The sequence below is a fragment of the Moschus berezovskii genome, chromosome 12 (assembly GCF_049115385.1).
Source record: "Moschus berezovskii isolate FMDL1 chromosome 12, NW_MosBer_1.0, whole genome shotgun sequence".
Lineage (NCBI taxonomy): Eukaryota > Metazoa > Chordata > Mammalia > Artiodactyla > Moschidae > Moschus > Moschus berezovskii.
Genome location: NC_142471.1, coordinates 26,410,751 through 26,430,863, shown reverse-complemented (window position 1 = coordinate 26,430,863; position 20,113 = coordinate 26,410,751). Strand labels below are relative to the sequence as shown.

The 20,113-nt window shown below is 47.8% G+C and overlaps 1 protein-coding gene across 4 annotated transcripts in view; it reads right to left on the bottom strand.

The window, feature by feature from the left end:
* Positions 1 to 20,113, bottom strand: part of TSPAN15 (tetraspanin 15) — a 56,581-nt gene that overhangs the window by 16,091 nt on the left and 20,377 nt on the right. For all 4 annotated transcript variants that reach the window (XM_055425574.2, XM_055425572.2, XM_055425573.2 and 1 more), the window contains exons 2-3: positions 7,983 to 8,168; positions 6,647 to 6,721 (exon numbers count right to left, since the gene is read on the bottom strand). In XM_055425574.2, coding sequence (XP_055281549.1) covers positions 6,647 to 6,721; positions 7,983 to 8,168 — 261 coding nt within the window. The remainder of the gene's footprint in view (positions 1 to 6,646; positions 6,722 to 7,982; positions 8,169 to 20,113) is intronic.

Below are 20,113 nucleotides of genomic sequence, written 5' to 3'. Positions count from 1 at the left end.
TGAAGTCGCTCAGTCGTATCTGACCCTTAGCAACCCCACGGACTGCAGCCTCCGTCCATGGGATTTTCTAGGCAAGAGTACTGGAGTGGCTTGCCATTGCCTTCTCCGTTCATAAGCCTGAAGAACAAATAAATAAGGCTTTGGAGGGGGTGGGGAGAATGGGTGGCAGCTCCCCAGGATGGGAGGTTGAGGAGCAGAAAAGGAGGAGTAGAAGAGCCAGCAGCTGGAGCCTCCCACCAGGCCTCTGGGGACGGAGCTGCCCTAGTTTCCCGCAGTCTGCCAGCCGGCCTCCATCGATTCATGTCAGCTTCTGGGGCCCACTCTGGGGAGGCCCAGTAGCCGGTAGCTCAGCCAGAACCATCGCCAGCTCAGCTCTCACAACTTAGAGGCGGGTGCTCAGACTCGGACTTCCTTCCTCCCTGAGTGCCTGGGATGAGCCAGCATCTCTGGGCTCCCCTCAGCATCCCCCGGAAGGTAAAGACTCATACTTGTTGCCTCCAGACCCCAGCCTCTGCTCCAGCCCTGAGATGGGCCCCATCAGACAACCGAGGGTTGAGAGGAACCCAGAGAGTGAGAGAGAAAGAGGTGTGAACACTGCAAGGTCCTCAGGAATATCTGCCAGTCCCTTCTACGGACCTGGCTGGACTGTGTGTTAGCCCCTCAGTCGTGTCCGACTCTGCAACCCCACGAACTCCTCTGTCCATGGGGTTTTTCAGGCAAGAATACTGGAGTGGATTGCCATTTCCTTTTCCAGGAGATCTTCCCAACTCAGGGATCAAACCCAGGTCTTCATGGCAAGCAGATGCTTCACCATGAACCACCACGAGCAGATGAGCCACCAGGGAAGCCTATCACACCTGGCCGGAAGTCACAGGATTAGTCCCCATGGGGTGGGGGTGGGGAGGGTTATGCTTTGGTTTCCCAGGTGTTTGGAGCCCAGCTCTCACTTCCAAACGGCTGTCCACAGTGGGATGCGCCAGCTGCAGGAGTCCGTCCACATTAGTGTAGAACTTTCTCTACTTGCTGCAGGTGGGAAGGATACATATGCTCAGGTGCTCAGACAAGTAGGCCAGGCTGTCTCCTTTCTCCCTGTCCCGACCTCACGGTCATGCCGAGAGCCAGCTGGTGACGGTGCCAAGATAAACAGGTTGGGTGCTGCCCATTGTTCCTTGGCTGATGTTGGGTGTGACCATGGCACCATCCAATCAAGGCCAGGAAGGAGGTCACTCTTCCACTTGTCCAGGAGGTAGAGGGAAGGAGGCCAGGGATGGGTACAGACATACCAGCCACAGCCCAGTGTCTTCTAGGTGTCCCTGCTCAGCCCTGCCTTACTGGGAACACATAGGCAGGAGCTGCCCACCGCCAACCCCCCCAGTATTCCTTCAGGGAGGCTCAGAACAAGCTGGGGTGATGTCAGGTCAAGAACAATGAGACCTGGGGATTTCCCTGGCTGTCCAGTGCTTAAGACTCCATGCTTCCCTGATGCTCGATCCCTAGTCAGGGAAGTAAGATCCAGGGAAGAATACTGGAGTGGGTTGCCATTTCCTCCTCTAGGGGATCTTCCCAACCCAGGGATTGAACCCAGGTCTCCTCCACTGCAGGCAGATTCTTTACCGTCTGAGCTACAGAGAAGCCCAAAGTGAAAGTGTTAGTTGCTCAGTTGTTTCCAACTCTTTGTGACCCAATGGACTGTAGCCTGCCAGGCTCCGCCATCCATGGAATTATCCTGCCAAGAATACTGGAGTGGGTAGCCATTCCTTTCTCCAGGGGATCTTCCTGACCCAGGGATTGAACCTGGGTCCCCTGTATTGCAGGCAGATTCTTTACCAACTGAGCCACCAGGGAAGCCCTGCATGGCCAAAGCATAAATTAATTAAAAAAAAAATAAAGAGCAGTGAGACCCAGACACCTGTGGAAGTCATTCAGGTTCTCCACCCACTGCTGGGTTCAGGGTGCTGCACTTCTCCTGCTTTTAATGCCCGGATCCTGGGGGCTACCAGGTTCTGCACCAAGTTCCCCATCACACAGCCACTCCACCCTGCATAAGCAGAGAAGCTGCTTCAGTCCAACTCCTGGGTCATGCCTAGCAGCAGAAACTGTGCCCAGGGTCAGAAACTGATAGAGAATTTCTGCCTCATACCCGGGAGTTGTTTATCTTTCGCTACCTGGAGGTGACCATGGTTGTACCTTCCTGAGAGCCCTGTGTGAAGTCATCAGCCTGATGATTTGTCCTCATCTCTCACCACAAGTGGATTCTTAGAGGTAAGAGGTAGCCTGCGGGGCTGGAGACTGAACTTGTTACACTGTGACTCAGAGGAATCTGTCTTCTCCTCTTGGGAAAGGAAAACTGGGATTGGGAACTCACCTGGAACCCGACCTTGACTTTGCCTCACCTCTTTCCCCACCATCAATGGCCAGGCTCCTCTTTCCCTATCCTCACCATTGGCCCATTTCTTGTTTGACGAAATCACATGGCATTACAGTTGGCAGGGACATTATTTTTCTTTATATGGTATTTTTCTTCTTGATTATAAAAATTAAAAAGAAAATTTGGGAGCTAGGGAAAAAAATATAAAGGAGGAAATAAAAATCACCCTAGTCCCATCCCTCAGGGAAAATATGAGTTAATATGTTAATATTTCAATTTCTTTCCAGATTTTTCCAGGCCTATTTTCATTCATTGTGGAGATCTTACTGCACTTACAGGGCTTTTCTTTTTTTTTTTCTTTCTCTCTTTTTCTTTCTTTTAGGCCATGCTGTGCAGTATGTGGGATCTTAGTTCTTCAACCAGAGATTGAACCCAGGTCCCCTACATTAGGAGCACAGAGTCTTAACCATTGGACTGCTAGAGAAGTCCCTACACTTACAGTTTTGTATCTCATTTTTAAGTTTTTGAATTATATATCACAGTTATATGAGAGCACAGCCCATCATAAGCCTCCAAAGAGCTGACAGCCCTGACGATGAGGGTCCTTCCTGGACTGACATGGTCCCATGAGGGGACACAGTACCCAAGGGGAAGAAATACACTTCACCCTGTGGTGCCCTCTGTGTTTGGGGATAATATAAACTCTCAGCCCTGACCTCAAGCCCATGGCATTCTCAACTGTGAGGACTAAAGGTCCCTGGAGGTTTTGCCTTTACTTAGCTCCTCCCTGGAAAGGAGTGGTGTCACGGTCCCTGTTGAGCTGCAGGCAAGGAAAATAAGTCATCAATCTTTGTGAAAACACCCTGTAAACGAGAACTGCTATTCACTTAGTAGATTGTTTATTAAACCACTGATGCTGCTGACCGTGGCCTGGACTGGGCTCTAATAGTAAGCACCAACTCATAACTCTGGAAAGTTATGGGCAGCCAGGAGCCCTGCTGGCTGCACAGAAAGGCATCCGCATGGGCAAATGGAATAAACATTTCTCTCTCCTCAAGATTGCTGAAAAATGAACCAGTACCCTGGATCTGCCAGCCCAGAGCAGATGGTCTGAAAAGCGGAAAAGAGGAAAAGGGAGGAATAAGTAGCAAAACTGAATTGGGAAGACAACCAATGGGTCAAAGCAATCTATGGATTCAGCACAATCCCCCTGTCAAACTTCAGACGGCATCTTTCGGAGATGTAGAAAAAAATGCTCAAATTCATATGGAATCACAACAAACCCCAGTAGCCAAAGCAATCTTGAACAAGAAAAGCAAAGCTGAAGGTATCACACTTCATGATTTCAATATTACAAAGCTATGGTTCCCAAAACGGTATGGTTTTGACATAAAAATAGAAACCTAGATCAATGGACCAGAAAAGGGAGTCTGGAAATAAACCCAACATATATGGTCAACTAATTCCCAACAAAGATGCCAACTCTCTTTAATAAATAGTGTTGAGAAAACTGGAAATTCACATGCTAAAGAATGAAACTGGATCCTTATCTTATACCAAAGACAAAAATCAACTCAAAATGAGTTAAAAGACTTAAATGTAGTAGAAGACCTCAAGTAGTAGAACTAACTCCAAAAGGAAATATAGGGGAAAACTCCTTGATATTGGTCTTGGCAGTGATTTCTTGGATCTGACATCAAATATATAGGCAATGTTCCCCATAGAAAAACAAAAAATAAGTGGGACTATGTCAAACTAAAGCAATTCTGCTAAAAAGTAAACCATGTAAAAAGCAAAAAGGTAAACTATGAATTGGCAGAAAATAGTTGTAAACAATATATCTGATAAGGGGTTAATATCCAAAATATATATGGAACCCCTACAGTTGTAAAATAGCAAAAACTAAAAATAAAAAAATACAGTTGACCTTTGAACAACGCAGGGATTAGTGGTGCCAACCCCCAATACAGTTGAGAATCTGCATACTGCTATCTCTGCCTCTAAATAAATGAACTGATAAATAACACTGAAGGGCAGGAAGCTAAAACAGTTTAAATAGAATCAGGACTCAAACCCTAGTCCTTTTGACTCTACATATTGTGATCTCCAACTGAACATAAACTTTTCTCACACTTAGTTGATTTAAAGATCTGTAAAATGATATACAGGTACTATATTTATTGGAAAATATCTGTGTGTAATACTTTGGCCACCTCGTGCGAAAAGTTGACTCACTGGAAAAGACTCTGATGCTGGGAGGGTTTGGGGGCGGGAGGAGAAGGGGACGACAGAGAATGAGATGGCTGGATGGCATCACCGACTCAATGGACATGAGTTTGAGTGAACTCCGGGAGTTGGTGATGGACAGGGAGGCCTGGTGTGCTGTGATTCATGGGGTCGCAAAGAGTCGGACACGACTGAGCGACTGAACTGAACTGAACTGAAGTGGATATACACTGTTCAAACCCATGTTGTTCAAGCATCAGCTGTAATCTGATTAAAAAATGGGCAGAGGATCTGAATAGATAGTTCTTCAAAGAAGACATACAAATGACCAACAGGTTTATGAAAAAATACTCAGCATCTCTAAACATCAGGGAAATGCAAACTAAAACCACCATGAGATATAATCTCACTCCTGTTAGAATGTCTGTTATCAAAAAACAGGAGATAAATGTGGGTGAGGCGAAAAGGGAACCTTCGTGTACTGTTGCTGGGAGTGTAAAACTGGTACAACCACTGTGGAAAACTGTATGATGCTTTCTCAAAAACTTAAAAATAGAACCACCATATGTGGTACAATCCCACTCGTGGGTGTACAGCCAAAGGAAATGAAATTACTGTCTCAAAGAGTCACGTGCCATGAAAAGAACTCTCACGTTCATTGCAACATTACTCACAATTGCCAAGATGTGGAAACAACCTAAGTGTCTATTGTCAGATGAATGGATCAAGATGTGAGATAGATGCAATAGTCCGTTGTCTGTGTATGTAGAATGTGTGTATATATATATATATATATATATATATATATATATATATATAATGGAATATTATTCAGCCATAAAAAATTAAGGAAAACCTGTCACTTGGAACAACATGGGTGAACCTTGAGGGTATTATGCTAAGAAAAGACAAACACTTCTATATGGGGCCACTTATATTTGAAATCTAAAAAAGAGTCAAACTCTTAGAACCAGAGAGTAGAAAAGTGGTCGTCAGGGGCCAGGAGGTGGGGGAAACAGGAAGATGTTGGTCAATGGTACAAATTTTCAGTTACAAGATGAATAAGTTCTGAGGATCTGATGAACAGTATGGTGGCTACAGTTAATAATACAGTATTATATATTTGAAATTTGCTTAGAAAATAGATCTTAAATATTAAGATCTTACCCCCTCCCTCAAAGTTAACTATTCAAGGTGATGGATGTATTATTAACTTGATTATGGTAATCCTTTCACAATGTATGTATATATCATATCATCACATTGTAGAGTTTAAACATAATTTTATTTGTCAATTATTCCTCAGTAAAGTTGGGGCAGAGGAGGAAAAAAGAAATGAAAAGAAATTGGAAAGCATCCCTGAGATGCCTCCCTCTTGCTATGTACTCTGAGGAGGGCTTCTTAACATCTCTGTGCCTCAGTGACTCCATCAATATGATGGGAATCTCCCCTCCCCGCTCCTGGTACTCATGAAACAGGAAGAAGACCCTTGGATTCCCAGGGTAAGACATGCCTGTGGTTAAGGCTCACCCACAGCTAGTTTCCCTACTGTCCACTCTCCATTCAGCAGCAAGTAAAATGTGAATCAGATCATATCACTTCCCGGGATAAAACTCTCCACAGGCTCCCACTGCCTTTTAAAAAAATTCCAAGGCCTTACGTGATCTGCCCTAGCCAGTCCTTCCAGCTTCACCTTCTACCCACTTCCCATCACTCACCTTCAGCCAAGCAGCCTCCACACTGTGCACAAACCCACCAAGCTCCCGTCTGCCTCAGCGGTTCCCTCTGCCTGGACCTCTGTTCCCCCTGAGCCTCAGCAGGTTGGCTCCTTTTCATCAGCGTCCTCCCGACCTCCATCCCAGGCACTTTGTCATCAGCCTGTTTTGTTCTCTTGTTGTCTGGTCTACCTGTTCAGTTCCTGTCTCCCCAGCCCAATAGACACATGAGGGATTATCTGCCCCACTCTCCGCTGCACCCCCAGTTTGCAACCCAGGACACACATACAGCGGGTGCCCAGCATACACGTGACTGATAAACGTGCCAGAGGCCCACCTGGTTCCGGAAGATCAGGGCCACCACGCCACCAATGAGCTCAATTATGAGGCAAATCCCAAGGATGTACATGAACTGAAAAACAAAGTTCAGTGAGTCACTGAGACTGAAGGGGAAGTGCCATCTGCTCCGAGGTCAAGCACAGTAAGAAAAATCATCTTTGTCAGAGCTCTTAAGGGCTCCTGGGCCTTTCACCCCTTCCTCCTGTGAGGACACAGGATGTGGACAGACATTCCCGGGAAAGCCCGTCGCTGGAGCCTGTGATCAGGAAGAGTGACTCAGCTGTCCCAGCCAGACTGTTATCGAGGTTTGTCCCAGAAGTCCTCAGTGGGGTCTGGGTGAAAAAACACAATCCCCTCCCCCGACCCCTCACCTTTAGCAGCTGCTGTCCTCCTCTGGCTGACCCAGAGGGGACAGGCCTGTCTTGACAGGCAGGTTAGAGCAGCGTTTCCAGCCCTGCCAGCAAAGCCCCTGCAAAGTGACTTCCCAGACCCCAAGGGCAGATGAGGGGATGTCTCAGGCTGAGTGGATACGCCACCCTTTAGCACAGAAACAAGCACTGTCCAAACTAATGCCAACAACTTCCAGCCTCAGGGAGCATCCCTGAGACCACACTCATAGGGGCTTTTAGGGGCTTCCCGGGTGAGGGGAACAGTGAGGTCAAACACACATGTGGGTGCAGAGTAAACAGATCTCCTATCTGGCACCCTCCATGTTGAGAAGCCATCCCTCACCCCACAGTAAGGGGGCAGGGAGGCTGACCCTACCCCTGACCCCAAGCAGTCCCATCAAAGTCCTAGGATCTTGGCCAGAGTTACCAGGAAAGACTCCCCAGGACCCTGAGCTATAAGGACTGTTGGCCTAAGGCTGCTGGTGACCATCGCAAAGAGAGTCTGAGGACAGCACCTGGCATCCAGCTGGGAGGTGGCAAGAGAGAGAGCCCAAGGGTGTCAGCTAAACCCCTGGACCTAGGGTGGGCTTGATGGTTACATGAGCTAATGACTCACTACCAACAACTTTTCTTGGTTTTGCTTGCTCTCATCTGAGTGTACCTTCTCCCACTTACAACACAGTCCAGACCAACATGGGGTTTAAGAAGAACAGTCTTTGAAACAGTCTTTGAATCAGCCTTTCTAAGCAGAAGTGGAGGAGGCTGAGCCCTCTTGGGCCAATATGGACAGGCTGACCCACGAAACCCTCTAGTAGAACTGGTTTGAGGCAAGGACGGATTAACTGGGCTGCCCAGGGGCCCAGGGGTGGTCTCCCAGCTCTCCCAGGGACTCCAAGGATCACACCCCCAACCCCACCAGCTGATGGGTGCCTGGGGCTGACTCACCGCTTGGAGGAGACACAGGTTGTCGCGGAGGGAAGCCAGGACGCCAATGAAGGACACGATGAACATGACGACTCCCAGGAGGATGAGAATGATGGCCGGGGCCAAAAAGGCACTTTCCAGGGTTTTGTATTTCTGCCTCTCGACCTCTGCATAGATCCCCACAGATAGGACCAGGCCTCCGATCAGCTGCAGCAAGAAAACAAGGAGTGGGAGAGGAGAAGGACTGTAGTTGTTTGATTCTCCTACGAAGGATTCAAGGGAGGGTTCTGGTGCCTGCCATTGGAGGGGTCACCCCAGGTCACCGGATGTGAGGCAACCTGTTACGGGTTGAACTGTGTTCCCCAAATTCATAAGCTGAAGTCCTAACCCCCAGAACCTCAGAATGGTACTGTACTTGGAAACTGAGGCTTAAAAGAGGTAATGAAGTTAAAATGAGGTCTTACGACTAAGGTTGAATCCACTATAAATGTTGTCCTTCTAAGAGGAGATTAGGACACAGACACACAGAGAGAAGACCACGTGAAGACACATGGAGAAGATAGCCATTAGCAAAGCCAAAGAGAGGGGCCTTGGAGAAAACCAACTCTGCCCACACCTTCATCTTGGACATCCAGTCTCCAGAACTGAGAGACAATAAGTCTCTGTTGCTTAAGCCGCCCAGTCTGTGGTACTCTATTATGGCAGCCCTAGTAAATTAATACAGACCCTATTTGGAAATGCTGCTTTGGTGGGAAGTACTGGTGAATCAGGGGAAATGCCACTGGCTAGAGGATCAGAGAATCTGGGCTGCAGTCCCTGCTCTGCCACTTGCTAACCCTGGGCTTTGGACAAGCATTGGACCACACAAGTCTGTGCTCTCATCTGAAAAATGGGGATGAAGACTATCATTTCTGCCCTATTCACCCAAGGGTTTTTGCAAGGCTTGAGTGAGATAGGACAGTGGAAACACTATGAACCTGAAAGCATGGGGCCCTGGGGTGTGTATTACACAGGCAGAACACCAAAGGAAATTCCAGACCTGCTCAGGGGGACAGGCATTGCACTCAGCACCACAGACGCAGGATTTATCTTCAGAATGATCATCAGGAAAACTGAAAGTTGGAGCAGGAGGGATTTTGAAGAGATTTTTAAGTCAAATTCCTCATCATCAATTTTCCTAACAGTGGAAAGGTGACCACTGTAACTCCTCATCAGGAAAAATGAGGCAAAAAAGTTCTTGGAGAACCCCTTCCTGCTCTCAGCCAGAAAAGTCGCATACTAAATCTTCAGGGAGCCCTATCGGCAGATGTCACCCCAAACCCTCAGACATGTCTGGGACTGCACTGCCCCATCACCCTGGGATTCACAACAGTGTTCTAACTGGCCCCCTTCAGCCTGTTCTTCCTACCAGAGTGACCAAGCAAAATCTAATCAGGCCAAGCTGGTTCTCTGTGCCCTGAAAGTAAAAGCCACAACCCTCATTACAGACCACACAGCCTGTCTGAGCTCACGGCTCACTCCCCCGACTTTCTCACTCCGCTTTAACTGCCCTGGGCCCCTCACTGCCGGTCAAACACATGGAGTGTGCCAGCTCAGGGCCTTTGCACAGGCTGTTCCCACTGCCTGGAATGCTCTTTCTCCTGATCTCCAAATGGCACTGTGGCTCCCTCCCTCACCTCCTTCTCATCTTTGCTCACTTCCCACCTGCTCAGTGAGGCCTTTGGGGTCATCTTGTTTAAACACAGAAAATTCTCTCCCTGAAACTCTCAATCCCGATTTCCTGATTTACTTTTCCTTTGTGCTGACAAGTATTAAACATACTACATTTTTTGTTTTCTTTTTTAACTGTTTGTCTTCCCCACAAGAACATAAGCTCCATGCTAGGAGGAATTTTTCAACTGTTTAGGGCATCCCCAGCATCAGAACAGCCCTGACATTTAGGAAGCACAACAGGCATTTACAATCAATGTCTGTTGAAAAGATGCAAGCCAGGCTTCCCAACATATCCCCGCTTGGGTTTGAGTCCAGCGCTGTCTACCCAGCATTTTGCCTCTCCAATGATTCTGGCATTCCAGGCCACACATTCCCAAGAGCAGATACACTGGACTTCTCCACAGAGCAGGAGGCAGTGTGGGAGAGGAGTCAGAAGCCATGATGCTGTCAGGGAAGTTAGGTCTAAGTAAAGGAAATGAGGAATAATACAGACAAGATGTGGGCAAGATATCCCATGAGAACAGCTACCCTAGAGTCAACATCCTGAACACCAAGGAGGTGGTGGCTCCTCCAGTTACTCCTGGTCTACCTCCACCTTAAAATGGCTATTATACAATGTGCCCTCAAAGTAGATCTCCTCAATGGCCTTCTAAAGAGCGCCAAGACTGTTCTGGATAAAGGGAAGTGCCTGTTTCCCCTAAGCTCTGCAAGTGGCAGGGATGCCAAAAGTCAAACAGACCAAGCTTACTTGGAAACACCAGGTAACAGAGGGTTACCGGGAAGCCATCTCCTCCGGTCCAGGGTTCTGCTGTATGTCACTGCTAAGTGCCATTCCCCTTAGTTTGAAAGGATAATCTGGGATTAATGATACCTACTCCCCAGGTCTAAAAGGAATGCCTTCCCAGCACACACAGGTCAAGAGGTGCTAAAGGCATTGACGAACTTGGCCGTGAACTGCTTATTAACAAGTTGGCCATGTCGGGAAAACCATGAGTGAAATGATGTCATCCAAATCACTCAGTTGGATAAATTTTTAAATTTAAACTTAAAAAGTTAGGACATACACACACACACAAGGCCCTCTATAGGAAAATGAGGACCACAAGAAATAAAATCTACTCTTGATAGAAAAATATTAACCAAAGTTATTTGGTCAGTTCATGCTCCAAAATCCAGGACATGGTGAAATCATTGTTCAAGGCCAGCCTAAGCCCTGTGGGTCCTCTAAGAACAAGGGCAAGCAGTTTTAGAGAGCCAAATCCTCCCCTTCCTTATTAGTGCAGTTACAAGGAGTTACTCAACTCTAATCCTGAACCAGATACAGAACCCAGAGATCCTTCAGCCCTAGAGCCAGGGTTGACGGTTAAAGAAGAACCCCACATCATCAGAGCCCAAGCAGGGCATGCAATCAATATGCACAGACGCGGTGTGCTTCGGGCAACAGAAGTGGCATTTTATCCTTTATCTTGGTGAAAACTGTAATTTGCATGTTGTCACTGAACCAACAAGATAACACCTTAATATTTTCAGGATCGATTCCACATACTTTCAATACTTCTGTGTTTCAGTTTTTTTTGTTTGTTTGTTTAGGATAAAAAAGCTCTTCTTGGGCAGGATGGACATAGAACCCGACATCTAACCACCATCCTAGGCTGTCCCCCACTCCCTCCTTCCCATCTGATGCTATGCTTCTGGGTTAAGGTACCCTGCTTTGGAAACCGTCCCCAAAACACCAAGCTGCCGTAGGCCTGCATTCTGAGCAGAATTGACCCCAGCCCTCTTCGTAAAGGCAGTCAGTGGCTTCTTCTATTTTTATAAGCTCCCCAGAGCCCTGGGACCCACTCCAGAACGACCTTCCTGGCAGGAAATAAAACTTTCTTCGGTCTGATCTCCCTCCTGTTACAAAAGATCACATTTTCCTTGCGAGTCAGCCTTGCAACATTTCCAGACCACTGAAGCCATAGAAAGCTACCGCAGCAAATGCAGACCCGAACCTCTGGACTCCGCACCACTGTGTACTGAGCCATCACAGGCTCATCTCTCCTGGTCCAGCCAGGGCTGCTGCCACCTCAGTTCTTCCAGAAGCCACCGGGTAGCCCCTGAGGTGGCGCCACACACAGCACAAGCAGATCTAGGCTCCTTATTTAAGGGTTCCAGGAGCAGTAGGCCTGGGGAGAGGCTGACATACCCTTCCCAGGAACTTCATGATTTCCAAATGATATTTACATCTCCGAGAACATCAGTTTATGTTTCCCTGTGAGTATAAAATTAACTGTCAATGCTAGTGTGCAATCCCATCCCCTTTTCTCTGCTAATTATAGTCTCTCTTTGGGCAGCCAGCCACTCAGCTCCAGCACAGGAAGCAAATGGCCCATTTGTCAAGCAGGACAGCTTCAGTTAAACTTGGCTGGGGGTGAGGGGCACATAGCCATGCCCATTTGGGGCCAGAGAAGGAAAGAACATGCTGTTGGCAGTCCATGGGCCAGGCTAAGAGCCCCAGATTTTGCCACAAGCCACGTGGCATCTTCAAAAGGCTGCATGGGAGCCTGTTGCCCACTGTGAACCAGGCCTGAAGTCCCGTCTGAGCCCTGCAGCCTGGGAACCGTCTTCCTCCTCTGCAAGCTGAGGCCCAGCTTCATGCTGCTGCTGGCAAGCATGTGAGGCATTCCTGCACCTGCACTGACTCCTCCTTCAGGAAGCATCTGGTTCCGGCTGGCTTACCCCCAACTGGGGCAGGTCTGCACTCAGAGGGGACCCACAAGGCCTATTTTTACCCCCAAAGGCACATGCCAGGCACCTATTGTGTCCCAGACCCTGAGGGTCACAAGGGGTCACAAGACTATACATGGGCTAAGTCTGGGGGAAGACAGATTGAGAGTCTTGAAATGATCTCTATGGCCTGATGGATGGGATTCAGGGATCTCTGAACTGGGGATGGAGAAAAAAGTCAACCTTTACTATCATTATCCTTCAGCTGAAATGTTCCTGGCACAAAAAAGGAGGAAGAACCTCAGATCTAGGGGAAGCATGCTGAATCTCTCCCATGGGGAAGACTCTGGGAATTTGAACAAAACTGAGGCGGTGAAAGGAAATGTCAGAAAAATCAGGATGAGCTTCCTAGAGGAGCCAGTGTTTTCTTGAAGTCTCCAATAACTGCTCCACATTGGAACCACCTACGGGGTGCTCAAAGGCTGCGGGGCTCTATATGGCCCAAACAAAGCACTTTTCTGAGGTTTGAGCTTAAAAGGATAAACTCCAAGGCCTGAGAGAGATTTTAAATAAGGTGGGGCTAGCAGGGCCCCTGCCTCCAGCCAGAAAGCCCTGGACCTCATACCCACCAGCCCTTTTGTCCCAGACTGATCCTGCCTGGCCCAGGGCCGAGCCCACCCTGCAGGAGTGTGCTCCTGCTCAGCACACTCTACCAGCTTCTCTCCTGCACAGACTGGGGCTGGATGGAGCAGCAGAGGTAAGGTAAGAGATGGGAGTTGGCCTTCTGGGCCTTCATTTATTAGTTCTGGCTTTGGCCATGTCAGTTTGCCTCTCTGAGCCTCACTTTTCACTTGTAAAATAGTAATGCCCGCTGCCATGTACAGAGTAAGTAAGCGGCACCAACATCCTGCAAAGTGCCATACCAGCGTCTCCCTGACTGTCACACACCCTGGCACGTCTAAGAAACAGCTAATTGCACTTAAAGGCCAGACTCAGTGAGGTTAAGTGACACAGAACTTATAAGAGGCGGAGTCAGGATACACAGCTAAAACTTCCCTGCCTGCCTCTAAATCTACCAGACGGGCCTTTCACTTTGATCTGGGAGAGAATGGGTCCAAAATGTCTCTGCAAAATACAACGGTGCTGGTCGCAGAGCAGTGCTCCCAACAGAATCTTCTATGATGATGGTAACATGCAGTGTGGTTAGCCACTAGCCATATGGAACTAGCAAGCTCTTGAAATGTGGCTTGTGTGCCTGGAAAGCTGAATTTTTCATTTCGTTGTTATTGTTTAGTTGCTAAGTCGTGTCCAACTCTTTTGTGACCCCACGGACTGTAGCCTCCCAGGCTCCTCTGTCCATGAGATTTTTCAGGCAAGAATACTGGAGTGGATTGCCATTTCCTTCTCCAGGAGATCTTCCCAACCCAGGGACTAAACCTGTGTCTCCTGCATTGGCAGGCAGATTCTTCACCACTGAGTCATCAGGGAAGCCCACAGTTTTCATTTTCCTTCATTTAAGATAGTTTAGATGTGACAGGGGTAGCTGGTGGTCACTAATGGACAGCACAGCTCCAGAGCAGTTCTCCTTGGATGCTGCCCCTTACCATTCCTGCCTTGCTCCTTTCTGATGGTAGAGGCCATCCTTATCAAAGAGTCACGTGCCCTAATCATCCTACTACTAGGTAGCAGAAGTTTATATTCAACGACTTTCATACAAGAGAAAGCAATGTCTTCTCTCACTTTCCCCAAGAAAGCTCAGCTCCTGCCATCTCACTTCTCTTGCCACTATGAAAACCTGGACAGACCAGATCCAGAGCTCCCAACCCAAACTGATCTAGGGCTCATTCTGTCTCCCAAGAGGGTGTCAGACCTACCTCCAGAATGACAGGGCAGTATTCTAAGCTATGGGGCCCTGGACTTGGTGCCATTGACCTGGGCCCAGTGCTAAATTCAGGCAATCTGTGCTGGAGGAATAGGGTTCCTCTCAAGCCCAAGGCAAAGCCAGCCCTGGAGGAAGCAGCAGCAGACTGCATCCTACTGCCAGCAAAAGAGCCAGTCCCTGGTCTTTGTCACCGATACTCTGCTATCAACTCTGCCTTGACCCTGAACTTCTTCTTAAAAAACAAAACAAAACAAAAAACTTGACATCAATGCAGAGAACTTGGTTAACTGCAACCCTTGGTCCATGACATTCTCTGACAATCTGCTTTTGTTTAGAATGTAATAGGCACGACTTGTTAACTAGTCCTCCTGCCCCCATGGATCTGCTACAACTCTGCGGTCATACGCTGAGGTTCTACACATGCCTAGGTCTCTTTCTGGCTCCCAGTCTCTCCCATCAGTCAGTCTCTAAACAAACCTCCCTTTGGTAGTGACTACAGCTTTATAATACCATTGTGGCATCTGCAAGGCCACGCCCCTCCTTCCTGCCTTCTTCGGAAGCATCCTGGATATTCTTAGACCTTGACTCTTGTGTATGTATTTTAGAATCATCTTATCAAGTTCCTTGAAAAAATCTGCTGAGGTTTGACTGGAATCACATTGAATCTATAGATCCCTTGGGAGAAATCGACACCGTTACCAGGTTTTCCTGCCCACAGGCATGGTTTATTCCTTCTTTATTTACATCATCTTTATTATGACCTCTCTAATAACAGTGCTTTCCACCTCCGTCAAGCTTTCCCATGGCTGTCTAGACAGAATGGGGGAGAAATTTCTGGAAGTATTTCCCAGGCTTGGCTCTCCAGCTCGGCCCAGGGTGGGAAACATGGCCTTCTCTCTAAGAAGCAAAGTGGACATAACACTCTGTTTTGCTACCCTCCTGTCGCCAACAGTTAGAAACACTCATTCCTGCATGATAAATTAGGAGTCTGGGATTAACATACACATGTGTTCATGTGAGCACACGCTCAGTTACTTCAGTCGTGCCCAACTCTTTGCAACGCTATGGATCGCAGCCCACAGGATCCCTCTGTCCATGGGATTCTCCAGGCACTGGAGAATCTAGACACTGGAGTGGGCTGCCATGCCTTCCTCCAGGGGATCTTCCTGACCCAGGAATCGAACCCGTGTCTCTTATGTCTCCTGCACTGGCAGGAGGGTTCTTTACCAGAAGCATCTGTGGGAAGCCTGCATATACACATTCAGTTCAGTTCAGTTCAGTCGCTCAGTCGTGTCCGACTCTCCGCGACCCCATGAATCACAGCACGCCAGGCCTCCCTGTCTATCACCAACTCCCAGAGTTCACTCAAACTCATGTCCACAGAGTTGGTGATGCCATCCAGCCATCTCATTCTCTGTCGTCCCCTTCTCCTCCCGCCCCCAACCTTTCCTAGCATCAGAGTCTTCTCCAGTGAGTCAACTCGTCGCATGAGGTGGCCAAAGTATTGGAGCTTCAGCTTTAGCATCAGTCCTTCCAATGAACACCCAGGATTGATCTCCTTTAGAATGGACTGGTTGGATCTCCTTGCAGTACAAGGGACTCTCAAGAGTCTTCTCCAGCACCACAGTTCAAAAGCATCAATTCTTTGGCGATCAGCTTTCTTCACAGTCCAACTCTCACATCCATACATGACCACATTACTATATGTAAAACAGATAATCAACATGGACCCACTATAGCACAGGAAACTCTATTCAGTATTCTTAAATAACCTATAATGGAAAAGAATCTGAAAAAGAATGAATATATGTATATATATATCACTGAATCACTTTGCTGCACACCTGAAACTAACACAACACTGTAAACCAACTACACTCCGATATAAAATAAAAATTAAATTAAAAAGATAAATGACCCACACACATATCTGTTCTCTATATTGTGAGGTTTTTTGGAGGTCTGCCTTGTCACTTTCTCTCTCTAAATGATCTTCCACATTCCTATAATAATAAAAAAAATAAAGACTCCCACAAGCACACAGCACATTCCAGGCTGTGAAAGAGCTATGCTGGGAGGTTTGCAAGCCCCAGCTACTCAACCCAGCAGGAGCAGAGTGGAATGTCTAATCACAAACAAATACAAACAAATGAAGCACTGGAGGTTAAGACCTGATGGAGCCCGGACTGTTTCTGAGAAGTGTTCAGGGGCAGGCAGATGGGGAATGGTATAACATACAGCTGGGGGAAATATTCTGAAACAAGAAGCCTGGCAGTCTCTTCCTCCTGGGAAATCAGATCAGGTCCATTGGAGCTGAGCCAGCACAGGAGTCTGACTTCACACTACTGGACACTCCACCAACACAGGGACTATCCGACAGACCTATCGGAGGAATGAATCTGAGACACTATTGCTTTAGATGCCTATAAACCCAAAGAAGCTAATGATCCCACTCCAGAGTACTCTGAGGCTTCAGGATAAAATGACTTACAGTCCTGAAACTCGCATTAGAAAAAGAATCGAGGTGCTCAGAAAGATAGGTGTCTTATGTTATCAAGACCTGAGGCAGGTAAACCTAATTCATTACGGTGAATAAGAGCAGATTTCCCAGAGGAACCTCCATTTAAAAATAACACTAACAAGATGACTTATCTGGTTAATCTGAAAACAGAAACAGCCAAGAGGCAAAGGAGAGCCAAGAACACATCACCTCTGCCCAACATACTCTCCTCCCCGGTTTTTCTTTTCCCTTCCCTCTGGATCCCCCTCCTCTCCACCGCCCACAGGTCAGCACCAGGAAAGTCAGACCCCACCTCCCAGCCCTGTCTTACCACCTGGGTGATTATCTCCCCAGGTCTCAGCCCAGGTGCAGTGCCTCCTGCTGGGGTACACTCAGGAGTCCATTCTGCGCCAAACCACTGCTGGTCCCCATTCCTTTGTCCTCTGTCCCAGAAGGCCCAGGCTCCTTGCTCATAGCTGCAGGCCTCTGGCAGGAATGAGATGCCCCAAGTCTCCCCTTCACTCAGACATTTTAAAAGCAGCCACAGGCTCACAGAGGTGACAAGTGGACTTTGTCCTCAACTATGGCCTCCAGTTCAGGTCCCAGAATCCACACCTGCCCACCAGGAACTGGGCCAGGCATCCCCCATTCTTCCCTGAGACAGCACAAGATTTACCCCTGGGGACCCAAAGGTCCCCCACTCCAAAGGCTTATGACTCCAAAGAGGTCAAAGGGAAAAAGAGGCAGCATCATACATTACAAGGAGCGCTGAGGGTTGGAGGAGGGGGATGAGAGGGGAGCCCTGAACTTTAATCCCAATTCTGTCACTAATTCCCATGTGACCCTGGGCAAGTCCCTTCCCCTCTCTGGGCCTCAATTTCCCTGCTCAAAAAGGGAGCTGTTTGGCCACAAGTCCTGGGATCCCTTCATTGCTCCAGGAGCCCATGGAAACCCATGCCCAGAGAGCCCTTCCAAGAACCCCAGCCATTGGCAGACCATGGTGGTCCAAAGTCTTTTCCACTACTGAGTCCTTCTCCATGGGTCCGCCCTTGCTTTCCCACCTAGCCAGGAGATGCCACACTTCTGCATGAGTAGGTCCTACAGGGAACAGAGATATCCTTCCCACTCCAGCCTGATCAAGGCATATGACTCCGGCACTGCCTCCCACAGCAGCCACGGAAAGGAGACCAACTGTTTCTGGAAATAACAAAAATGAAATGGGCTAACACCCACCCTCCAAAGTTCAACTCAAAGACTCCTCCCCTGGGAAGACTTCCTGGATCACTCCAGCTATAGAGATATCTCTCCACTTATGATCACCTATGAAACCACCAATGGGAAGCCCTCATCGTACTGTTATTTCCAGTACTAACTATGCCCATTGAACAAATTATTCCAGCTATTTACTACCTACTGCATACAGGGTGTGGTAGCAGGACCCAGCAACACACATACCACACCATCTTTGACTTCAACAACCTCACAGTCTGCATATACAATGCAAATGCATTAGTCCCAGAAGTCCAAAGGAAGTTTAGCTTAGCTCCCATACCGTGTTATCCCCACAGAAGCCATATGAAAAGTGATTAGAGCCCAAGCCAGTTCACAATGGCCTAATGAACCACAGTGCCCCTGAAACAAGATACCATGCAAAAGCTCCCAGCACTCATTAGGTGCTCAGTAAATGTTACTTCTGAATGAAGATGAAGTTCTGTTGTCACCCTGACATTTCAAGACTCAAATCAGATGCCAGAAACCATGCCCCCTTTAGAGGCACTTTGGTCCAAGGATAAATCAGAAGAAAGGGAGTCCCTATTCTGAATTCCAAGGCATCACTCACTGATTCAACACATATTTTAGAAAGTGCCTAGTATGTACCAGGCTCTGGACATAAAAAGGTAAGATCTAGTTTCCGCCCTCAAGAAGCTCAGTCTGGTAAGACATATCTATACACCAACAAATGCAACAGAAATGGGGAATGCTGAGGTAGAGGCAACCGAGTGTGCAGAAGCGCTCGACAGGAGGAGGCACCAGCTCGTGGGCAGCACCAGTGAGAGCACGGAGGGTGTCCCGGGAGAGGCGAGTCTGAACTGAGCTTCATCTGACGAATGTAACGGACAAGCAAGAATTTCAGAAATGGACACGGAATTTTAGACACCCATGAAGGTGCCACGAGGAAAGCAGGTCAGCATAGTTAGAACTGAGAAGAGGCAGACAGGGGATGGAGGAGGCCAGGGAAGAGCTCAGAAGTCAGACCACCACGGCAAAGTCTCTCAGCCTAAACCATAAAGTGCATTCATTTCTTTGATCTTACTGAGAGGTTGTGTAAGCCAGTGATTCTCCAAGTTTTTGGTCTCAGGATTCATTTTTACTCTTAAAAACTTCTGAGGACTCTAGAGTTTTTGTTTTGGGGGATTATATCTATCGATTATTTACTATATAAGAAATTAAAAGACCTATTTTAAATATTTATTAACTAATTTAGAAATAACAAGAATAGATTGACATGTTAACATAAATAGCATATTTTTTGTTAAAAATTTTCCCAAAAACTTGAGAGAGGAAGGGTGTCGTGGGTTTTACATTTTTGCAAATGTAAATATCTGGCTGATGAGGAGAGCTGGTAGAGTCTTGAAGCTGCTCCTCACTCAATTTGCTGCCACATCACCATCATATGTCCTTGAAATTACCCTGGGCAACCCTGAGAGGATGACAGCAGGAAAGCAAACAGCATCCTAGTATTACCAAGAAAATGATTTTGACTTCACAGATCCCCTGAAAAGTCTCCACCCACCAAGGATTCCTGGAGCATACTTTGGGAGCAGCTGTTAAGAACAGGGTGCAGAAGGCCTCCCTGGTGGTTCAGCGGTAAGACTTCACCTTCCAATGCAGAGGGTGTGGGAGTGTGGGCTCGAGCCCTGGTTGAGGAGCTAAGATCCCATATGCCTCTTGGCCGAAAAAACCAAAACATAAGACAGAAGCAATACTGTAACAAATTCAATAAAGACTTTAAAAATGCTCCATATCAAAAAAAAAAAAAAAAAAGGAATGGGGTGCGGGATGGGGAGTTGGGCCCAGCTAGCAGTTAACCCGGAGAAGGCAATGGCACCCCACTCCAGTAATCTTGCCTGGAAAATCCCATGGATGGAAGAGCCTGGTAGGCTGCCGTCCACGGGGTCGCTAAGAGTTGGACACGACTGAGCGACTTCACTTTCACTTTTCACTTTCATGCAGTGGAGCAGGAAATGGCAACCCACTCGTGTTCTTGCCTGGAGAATCCCAGAGACAGGGGAGCCTGGTGGGCTGCCGTCTATGGGGTCGCACAGAGTTGGACACGACTGAAGCGAC